At 38.9% G+C, this 10,971-nt stretch overlaps 1 protein-coding gene across 1 annotated transcript; it reads right to left on the reverse strand.

Annotated features, from left to right (window-relative positions):
- Window positions 1–2,414: 2,414 nt before the first annotated feature.
- sid1 (secreted immunoglobulin domain 1) lies at window positions 2,415–4,432 on the reverse strand. The gene is made up of 2 exons (XM_042006988.1): window positions 4,380–4,432; window positions 2,415–3,237 (listed from the first exon to the last, which is right to left on the reverse strand). The coding sequence occupies exons 1-2, from the start codon at window positions 4,429–4,431 to the stop codon at window positions 2,849–2,851; spliced, it is 441 nt and encodes a 146-aa protein (XP_041862922.1). The 5' UTR covers window position 4,432; the 3' UTR covers window positions 2,415–2,848.
- Window positions 4,433–10,971: the final 6,539 nt, after the last annotated feature.

Consider the following 10,971-nt stretch of genomic DNA (forward strand, 5'->3'; position numbering starts at 1 on the left):
GATGATGATTTCTTCCGAAAATAAACAGTGAAATCTAATTTATTATTATTATTATTATGAAGTCTTTAAATTAATTATTAGCCAGAGTTAAATTAAATTTAAAAAGGGGATATAAAAAAGGAAATTTAGTAGCAGAAAGTACCTAAAAACAATATTTAAAATAAAACCACTGTAACATTGTTATGAAACGTTATCAGAAACTTTCGCTGTATTTTTCTGTTAACTTTTTCATTTTTAGTCTTTGTTTTAACTCATTTAGGTGGTGTTTTGTAATAATGTCTTATAACAACATAAACACGTATTTTATCACGCTTTATAGTTCTCATAATGATTATTAAGGTTCTAATCAAAATTATGACGAACCTTTTCAGTTTTATTCATTAACTTAAATAAAAAAACCCTGAAACATGTTTGAAATTAACTGAAACTTAAATAAAGTTTTAGAAACAGATTTAACTTATAGCAATCATTTTATTTGCTTCTTAATGTGTTTTTATTTAATTAAAGGTTAAGTCATGTTGATTTTCTGTCCAAAGATTTTTAAAGTTTGATCATAAATAAGATTCCCCGTCAAAAATCTTCTCATTAATAGTTTTTTTTTCGTTACCTTGCGGTGAGTTTCTGCTGAGCTCCTCTGTGTTGCAGCTTCTCTGCAGTGAAAACTTCTTCTTTTCTTCTGGAAAACACAAACATGAGAAACTGTTGGAGCAGAACAACCTACAGTCTCCAGAGGAGACGAACTGCTCTGGGATCAGGTCGACCGTTGGCTCAGGCCGTTGGTGACGGACAGAAAAACAGGAAATTTCTTTCTCTTTCATCACCAGAATGAGGCTCTTATTAAACCGATGAAAATACACAAACACAAAAACTTCCATCACAGCTGAAACACAAGTTAAATCAGACTTAAAGAGTTCAGATAATTCAACGAACAGCTTTGTTTGTTAAATGTTAAAGCTGTATTAAAAGAAAACTTAAAAAAAGATTAAAAATATGAGTTTAACACCTCCAGGATTTAACTCCGTGATGCCTGTTGTTGCACATTTGCAATAAATTCTCCTTAAAATTTATTTCTTTTTATCAAACTGATTTTTTTATCTGCTTTTACTCACTCTCATTTATGTATGTATTTTATATTAATTATGTATCATTTACCTTTAATTAACAGTATTTCCTTATATTCTAATGTTTTTCACAATTTTTTTTACCTGTATTTTTCCTTTTTTCTTTTTTTTTCTTTTTTCTTAATAACTGTAAATAAATTCAGGTGTTAATGTCTGACATTTGTGAGCCAGTTTTTTGAGTCTTTAATCAACATTAAAACATTTTTTATGCAGCTTGTGTGGAGCAGATCATCAGATCATGGTGAGGTTTGGTAAATGAGACTCAAACCAAGCCATGCAGCTTCATGAGAGATCCAATCCAGTTTTATTTATAAAGCACTTTAAAACAATATGTAAAAAAGTCCCTGTAACAAGATTAGCGTCAGAGCGATCTGCTGTTGCCATGGAAACAGAGTAGTTAATGCCATATACTGTGATGCAAGCCCTGTACAATCTGACACTGTGAGCCAAATGCTGACCCTCCAAATCTTTTTTCCTAAAAATTTGTTTTTTAGTCCCAGAACTGTTTGCATGTGGATAAAATCTGTGTTTGTCAAAATATAGAACTGTAGTAGCTGCTACATAAAACTTCTCTATTGTATAGAGTCATAGTAAGTCCAAAAATATAAAAAAAAAAGGTGTTCAAACATTTATTAAGAATCTATCCATAGAAAAAAAATGAGTCAGGAGTCAAAAACTTTGTATGAGACAATTTTACTTTATAGACATTAAAAAAGGAACACAGACAACAAATTTGATGAGTCAAAACCTAAATTGCGACTGATTTCACTTTCTTGGGGAGTTGCTTTTATACAACACAGGGCATGCACTCCTAACTTTTTATACACTCACCTTGTTTTGAATTCAGCCATTAATTTCCAACATTTTACATCTAATCATGTCTTACAACCGTCACTCAACATTTTTCTACAAAGGTTGCCACCCCACAGCGATGGACTGGTGACCTGTCCAGGGTGTACCTGCCTCTCATCTGCTAAAAAATGCTGGGCTAGGCTCCAGCTTCCCCGCATCCCGAAACGGTATAGATGATGGATGGACGGACGGACGGATGGGCTGGCAGACGGATGGACGGATGGACAGACGGATGGACACCTGGCCACCCTGACCCCTCTCAATCAAACTTTAGTTTTGCTCTCTCACTAGAAACCAGGTGGCATTTCAGTGTAATCATACAGGTGCTCATTTCTAACTACACAATACAAGATAAATGCATAAATAAAAACAATCATCCATCATATACAAGTATGGATTATTAGATTTTTATTAGTTTTCTTGAACATTAGAACAGTAAAAACAGTAGAACAGTAAAAACAGTAGGACATTAAGGTGATGTAATCATAGGTGCTGGGTTTTTCCTCATTAGTTTGATGCATGTAGGCTGTCATTGGTGGTTTTATATCTATACGCGACTCAAGGCCACCAAGCTAATTATTGGCCACCTGGATGCCTAACACAAGTCAACCGTCAGCTAGAAAGTTTTATGGCCTTGACTGGGGAAACAGGTGTCATCGTAGATCATTTTTAATGAGCTTGCGTTCTAGTCACTGTCAGTCAAACACACTGAAAGGTGTTATCCACAACAGGACCCAAGCCTGGTCCAAAAAGCACTAAAGAATAATAGTTTAACAGGAAAAGTGAGGTCACACATTTAACACACTTCCTCCACATCTCCTCTTCTGTCTCATGAATGAATAAATCAGCTGTGATGGGAACGAACTGAAGCCCTCTCAGTCAGTGAATTTAATTCCTTGTGATGGGATGTGTTGCTTCCACTCAGAACCGTAGCTGATCCCGCAGTAATAAACCCCCGAGTCGCTCTCTTTGGACCCCTGCAGCAGTAGCGAGCCGTTGGCTGTAGCAGACACTTTTTCAGGGTCAATGCCATTTCCATACTTCACATGAGAGCCGTTTGAAGGCATGAGGCTCAACAGCAGCATGGGTCCAAGTCCTGCTGTCTTCCTGTACCAGCTGAGGGTGGCGGGGGCTGCTTCATCAGATGTGGAGGTGGCCATGGTGGAGTTGGAGCTGTCCAGCAGGGGGCACTGCAGGGAGACATTTTCCCCGACTCTCACCTGGACGGTGGGGGCTGGCCATGTGGCAACATGCTGCTGGAAACCTGAAAACATTAAAGTCAAAAAAGACATTTTTCTTCAAAGTCGTTCAAAATAATTTTATAAATAGAAAAAAATTATCAGTTGTTCAGTTATTTACAACATGCACAGAGCTTCCTGACATTTCCTTCACTTAGCACAAAAAGTAAGGAAATAAATGGTGGATTATTTCTCCCCTTTTATAAAACCAAGTGATGTTGTATCATGGTTGGAAAGCTGTATCAGTAGCCGGTGGTGATCCTTTCACTCCATCCTCCACAGAGCCAGGATCATCGTACCACCTCCAGAATGTGGGAGTAGAGTAAGAAAACAAACCCACTGGTTGACCTTCTGGAATAGGTACCATCCCACAGCTAAACCTGGCCAGCATGAGGAGGAGGTACCAAGCTGTGTATGGATCTTCATCACCACTCAGGTCCCCGACAGTGGAAAATGAAAAAAGTGTGAAAAATGTAGGAGAGTTCAATCAGCCATCCCACCAGAGTGGATACCAACAGGAGAATAGTGCACGTTTATGTTTGGTTGTGTTGTTCATTCCACAGAAGCACAAACTTTGAAAGTTGCGCCTCATTGTGAAGGCGACTAATCAGGCTTTCCAATAATGTATGATCCAACTAGAGTTGGTATTATTATAGAGGAGAAATAATCCACCAAACACTTTCCTGACTTTTGGTGCTCAGTTTGCAGAAAAACATGAATTATGCAGAATTTTTGTTTTTCCATTTGCATTCAGTAAAAAACTATGTTGTTACAGATAATATTTCCTTTATTTATGAGATTAAAGCTGAAAATGACTTTTAAAAGGAGAAAATGATGAATAAAATGTGATTATAGATGAGTAACTAAATGATCTTCATAATGTTTTGTGTTTTATTTTGTTTTTAGTTAATAAAAGCCACAAAGGATTCACAGATCACAGAGGATTCAAACATTTTAGATCCAGTTAAGGAAACAGAAATCTTTCATTTAATTTGATTTATTATTTATTTATCTGTTCAAACTGCACAACTTTTCTGATGTTTTCAGGTTCAGGCAGATTTTTCCTTTTATATCCTTAAATCTCCTCAAACTCCATTAAAAAGACAAACAACTTCTTCCTGAAATGTCCAGTTAGCAGAGTGTAAAAGTTAAATGAGGTCGGACTCACCGCTGAGAGCGAGGAAGAGGACACAGACCACCGTAGACACCATCATCATCATCCTCATCACCACCAACTGCCTGAGGAAAGTCAGCCTGCTGCTGTTTTTGTTCATCAAGCCAGCAGAGCGTTTCCTCCAGAACAACATGACAGACAAACAACACATGAGGGAAGTTCGTTTAACAGCTGGCCTGAACGTGGATCCTGTTACTCTCAGTTTCTCCGCTGGAAAACAAAACGAGCTTGTTTGTTTTAAAGTGGAGGAATTTACAGAGAACGTCCAACGTTCAGAGAATCCAGACAGTGTTTCATTCTAAAGCTGGTAAGCAGCTGAATGAATGGATGAATGAATGGATGAATGAATGAATGAATGAATGAATGAATGGATGAATGAATGGATGAATGAATGAATGAATGAATGAATGGATGGATGGATGGATGAATGGATGGATGAATGGATGGATGAATGGATGGATGGATGAATGAATGGATGAATGAATGAATGAATGGATGAATGAATGGATGAATGAATGAATGAATGAATGAATGGATGGATGGATGGATGAATGGATGGATGAATGGATGGATGAATGGATGGATGGATGAATGAATGGATGAATGAATGAATGAATGAATGGATGGATGGATGAATGAATGAATGAATGAATGAATGAATGAATAAATGAATGAATGAATGAATGAATGAATGAATGAATGAATGAATGAATGGATGGATGGATGGATGGATGGATGGATGGATGGATGGATGGATGGATGGATGGATGGATGGATGGATGGATGGATGGATGAATGAATGAATGAATGAATGAATGAATTTATTTAAAATGAAGCATCAGTAAAATGCTTGTTAGTCACAGGAAAACAGCAAACAAAAAAAGAAAATCTATTCATCTTGTTAAAAAAATAGTAAAGAACTTATTTAATCGACTCTTTAACATACATGAGAAAACAGAAATTTGTTTCTACTGTTCTGTTTTATAACCATATATACACAAACATACACACACACACACGCATGCACACACACGTACTCCTAAACATACTACAGCACATATACGCTGGCCTTTTGCTCTGTATATTTCTGCCCTGTGATTCATAAATGCTTATAAACATAAATAATTTAGATAACTATAACAAACAGTAGCTCAACTCTCAAATAGTCCTGTTTACGATGGGCAGAAGATTAAACTAAAGAGCTGCAGTATCCAATGAATCTGCCAGTCCTGGTGTTCTCTGGTAAAGGCCAACTGGGCTTCCCAGTGTTGGGCTGTGAGCACAAGCCCCACTTGTTGATGCAGGGTCCTCATACCACCTCATGGAGTCTGACAGTTTGAGTGAAAGCATGTATACTGGTGGCTGCTGGAGGTCATTTTGTCTGGCTTTGGCATGGCTCCTCCTGGTCCTCCTGCACAAAGGAGCAGATAGCTGTGCGGCTGCTGGGTTGCTGTCCTCCTATGGCCCCTACACATCTCCTGGTGTACCAGCCCATCTCCTGGTATCTCCTCCATGCTCTCCACACTGCTGGGAGACAGCAAACCTTTTTGCCACAGCAGCATTGATGCACCATCCTGGATGAGCTGCTCTACCTGAGCAGCTTCTGTGGGTGCAGACACGCCTCAGATTACCTCAAGTAACGTGAGAAAAATCAGAAAGGATGAAGACAGGGAAAAGGTCTGTGGCCTCCACCTGCAGGAACATTCCTGGGTTGTCTTGGTAACTGTCTCTCATTTCCACCTATTTTCTGGTCCATTTGTACAACAGCAGGTGAAACTGATTAACAGTTTTTTCCAAACTGGACAGACTGATATATGTTTCTGATTTTTTTAACTTATTTATTGATATATATACATATATATATATATATATATACATATATATATATATATATATATATATATATATATATATATATATATATATATATATATATATATATATATATATATTATATATATATATAATAAGAAAAAAGTATATATATCTTCCTCTTTTTAAATATTAGAATAGAATTTATTTTTATTTCCATTTTTCTTACATTTTTTTTGTCCTCAGTACAGTTATCTTTTGTTTCTCTATGGCTGGACTCACCATTGCCAACACAATGTCATTGTTTTGTCCCACTGATGCAGTGACAGGGAGGTCACATGTGCAGATTATGTGACTGACCAGCAGGGGGCGCCGTGACTCAGCTGCTTTTCAGCTCTGATGACTAACTAATAGATGATGTGGTGATGAAGTGCTCCAGCCTCGTTCTGCAGCCTCTGCAGAAAATCTGCAGCTGTACATACCAGTTTTAAATCTAGGTTTGTAAGAGATGGTGCACAGATAGCAAACATAAATCATCCCAGCCTCCTTTTTCTGTCACACCTGTATCTAAATCACACATTGCAATGCTGACATGTTTCTGAGGGAAATAGAAGCAGATTATTGATGAAAATTTGTCAAACTATTACTATAATTGCCCATGTGACCAGTTGAGTCCTTTATCTGAGCAAAACATTGCAGCTATTCAGTTTTCATAACTGCCATTTTCCCAAAATAACTTCATTCCAGCTCCTCGGATGAACTATGAACCTGCTAACTGAGGCCTGGCGAGTCAAAGATGTTGCCCAGCACAGTCTGATCTGCTGGGACATCCACTCCTGTGAAGATTAGTAGCTGTCTTAAATGTTTTCCACTTGTGAATAATCTTTCTCTGATGGACTAATAGTTTGGGAATGACCTTATAACCCTTCACAGATTGATGTACAGTTGCTTCTGAAAGATCATTGCTAACGTCTTTCCACCTGGCTGGACTTTATGTTAATGTACAGGATATTAAACACACTTTAATTTAGTGATACAGGACTGTAATGCACATGTTTTCACTCCAGGTTTGGCATGTTGTTGAGCGTAATCTGTCCAGAAAGATCAGAACATTTAGAGGAATGTTTAACCGGTTAGCTCTTGATGCTAAATCCTTTATCTAATTTTTCTGTCAGCACGCTGTGTGTGTTTAACAGAGGAACTTAAAGGTCAGTTTGAGGCTAGAAAGTGATGAGCTGACTGTATTTCTCAAGAACTTCAACTGAACTTACAGCATGAATCACCTTCAGTCTGGACTCATCTCTAAATTTGCTTATTTTTTAATATTCTCAGTTTCAGTTCTTTAAACTAAACCAGCTTTTTCTTTACTGGACTAAAACAACCAGTATAAGACAAAGTTCTCATGGCTGTTTGACATTTTTTTCGTTTCTTTTAATCATTCAGAATGTCTCCTGGTACCACTTCACAGCTTAGAAACAGAGACCACAACCAGGGAAGTGATCTGTATTAATGTCACCAGCTCACCTTCAACGTGGAACAGTGGTCTAAAAACACTCGTCCTCTGGATCAAGAAGCTGATCAGGTTCTAACAGCACTTCTCTGATTCAGCTTTCTGTCAAAAGTTGGTGAAATATGATTTCTACACTCTGATGAGTGTGTAACATACAGGTAAGATTTGAAGGACCGCCCACCTCATTTGCATAATTATGCAGAAACTAATACAGAAATGTATGTGACAGATGAAACGTTGTCGTCATTAATTTGTGTTTTTTCTTCTTTCTCAGCAGGAATTCCTGGATTAGAGTTCTGATGCTCGTTGACCCCTCTTTCCCGTCCTCACCATCCCCAGCCAATCCAGGAAGATGGCTGTCCCTCTTTGTCCCGTTCCATTTTGGTTCTTATGGAGGTTTTCGTTCCTGGTTCTGGTTGTGATGGAGGTTTTCCTTCATGATTCTGGTTCTGATGGAGGTTTTCGTTCCTGATTCTGGTTCTGATGGAGGTTTTCGTTCCTGGTTCTGGTTGTGATGGAGGTTTTCGTTCCTGGTTCTGGTTCTGATGGAGGTTTTTATTCCTGGTTCTGGTTGTGATGGAGGTTTTCGTTCCTGGTTCTGGTTGTGATGGAGGTTTTTATTCCTGGTTCTGGTTCTGATGGAGGTTTTCCTTCCTGGTTCTGGTTCTGATGGACATTTTTCTCCTCTAATTAAACAGGGCTATTAGTAAAGGGACACAGTTGAAAATTAAAGCAGAAATAAAATGTTTATTCCACATTTGATAAACAAATTAAAGCATAAATGATTTTTTTTTATTTTTGTAGCATTTATAGATATTTATTTCTTTACAAATATATTTATGTTTTCAGGTAAATTTTCTCAGTAGATCTGATGATGCTCTTATTTGGGCTGCAGCTCCACACTGTGTGATTTACAGACACATTTAGCTTGTGCATATTTTTCAGAGTGAGACACTGGTTCGGTTAAGATATCATTTGCTGAACATGTTAAATCATGACCTTGATGCTGATGCACATCACATCTGTGTTTAATCTCAAGCTTTGCAGAAATATTGGCATTTATAATAAAAACCACAGTTAATTGGATCATTTCTGTGTTAGTCATTCTTATGTTTCAAGCGAGCACATCTAAGCCGTTTCAACAACTGTTTGAAGGTGTCACTACAAAAATCCACCAGCAACTTCCAGTATGTATGCTGACTGATCCCTGTGGCTTCTAACAGCCTGGTCCAGCTGCCTCTTCTGGTGGGTTTTCATCCGGTTTGGTTAACCAAGGTGGCAGGAAGTTGCCTTGGAAACAGGATACAGGCGCTAAACAGTCTGTGTTGCAAAATATTTGCTTTCATATTTGTACAAAATTCCACTGAGAGCAGCTGCTGTGGCTATGCTACGTTTACTGACCACAGGAAAATAAGATTTTCCATTTCTGAGATGGTCAGTTAGATAAGGTTTGTCCTCATTTTGAATCATTTCCCAAAGAAGCACAAATAAAATACGACACTCAGAAAGGAAATGCCTGTGTTCCTCTTTCTGATGCTGCATTGATAACTGTGGCCACGTTAGAGAGACATGACAAATAAAAACATCTTTACATTAATAATCTGGATCATGAAGTGGAAATAAATAAGCTCAGAAAGGTGTATATAGGTAGGTTGGTTGTTCTGGGTGCAGTATGTGGAGCTTGATGTGGTAGTAGGGGATCAGTTCAGGTTTATTGTCTGGCGGTGGTGGTAACTGGATCCTTGTGTCTGACCTGGCTGCACACACTGGGTCTGGGGTCTGTCTTGGCCTGATCTGTGTCCTTCCTCTTTACCCAAATGTCAGCAGATTGCTCCTTTTCTTTTAATTCTTATATCTTCCTCTTCAAAATCAGACTAGTTACAGGATATATTCCTCCACATTTTCATATTGTAGTTACTTTAAAACCAGCTAGCCTCCTTGCTAGCCTCCTGTTTAAACTGGATCATGTAGTCATAGCTTAGTCAGCGCTAAGTAACGTGGATACTGAGGTTCTATTTAAGCATTGTTATAGTTTATTTCAGCTCCATTGTGAAAATCTTAACTGAGTCGATGTGTAGTCCCTAAATACACTCATTGAAAACTAAACATGACCTGGTTTCCTCACATAATCTTTAAACTAATCTAGTGCTAGTATATAACTAAGTTAGCACTGCTATGTAGCTTAATGCTAACATGAGATTAATAGCATTACACAACATTAGTAGTTGTACTTGCACAGGGACAAATGTGGAGCCACATGTGAACTTTTAAAGGATGATCAGTTAGGAAACTATTTTAATATTTACTTCAAACTGGTGTAGTGATACTGGTGATCCATGCAGGTCTGGAAAGACGTTTCTGTACTCCTTAAGAGACCTGTCAATCACCTGAAGTGGCACCTGGGGAGTCCAATCCTATTTAAAAGGGCCACCCTGGCCCCCTCTAGCTTCGCCCCTGTCAAAGACCCTGCTCAGTGAACCAATGTGCTACAACAGTATGGACAGATGAAAGAATTCATTTTTTCATTCTAGCAGGTTTCGTCTCTTTTAAATGTTTTAACCTGTGGCTGCTGCCTGGTGAAGCTCCAGATAGATGGAGCGTGATGGGTGGAGCTGGTTAACCAGGATGATTCAGGGCCCTGCTGCTGGAACAGGGCCCCTTACTCCTGGCACGAATGACCCAGTGCTGTAGAGGCGATGTTTGGTTGTTTCCAGGAGCTTCTGGCATCAAGCCTTCCCTCTGAGCTTGTTCCAATCACAGTGCCAACATGCAGGAGGGGTGTGAGTGGGTGTGGCAGTGTGATGGAGGGGGCGGGGTTTGTTGGCAGGTCAGGAAAGAGTGAGAGCTGCTGCAGAGTGAGGCACTCTCTCTGTCTCTGGCTTATCTTTTTTTCTTTCTGTTTCTGTTTCTCTAAGATTCTTTTCTGCACCTCCAACATATTTTCAGTTGAAGAGTTCATTTCAGTTCGTCGCTATGAGGCTGGGAAACAGAAACAGAAAGCCTCAGTGTTTTACACACACACACACACACACACACACACACACACACACACACACACACACACACACACACACACACACACACAAACAAAACTTTCCATGAACTCTGAGTGTTTAATTCAGACTGCGCACTACTCGCTGATGTTGCAACCTTCCTGTTGATCACTGTGTCCTCTCTGGGCTCGATAACGGTGACATGGAGAGGAGGAAGAGGGTGAGGTTTGGGGGTGAGGTTTGGGGTAGGGTGGAGAAAGGGAGGAGAGCG

Source organism: Melanotaenia boesemani, chromosome 14 (assembly GCF_017639745.1).
Source record: "Melanotaenia boesemani isolate fMelBoe1 chromosome 14, fMelBoe1.pri, whole genome shotgun sequence".
NCBI lineage: Eukaryota > Metazoa > Chordata > Actinopteri > Atheriniformes > Melanotaeniidae > Melanotaenia > Melanotaenia boesemani.

Coding starts and splice junctions, on each gene's coding strand:
- sid1 (XM_042006988.1), bottom strand. CDS start 4,431: ATGATGATGATGGTGTCTACGGTGGTCTGTGTCCTCTTCCTCGCTCTC. Junction 3,238..4,379: donor CCTCTTCCTCGCTCTCAGCG/GTGAGTCCGACC, acceptor TAATGTTTTCAG/GTTTCCAGCAGCATGTTGCC.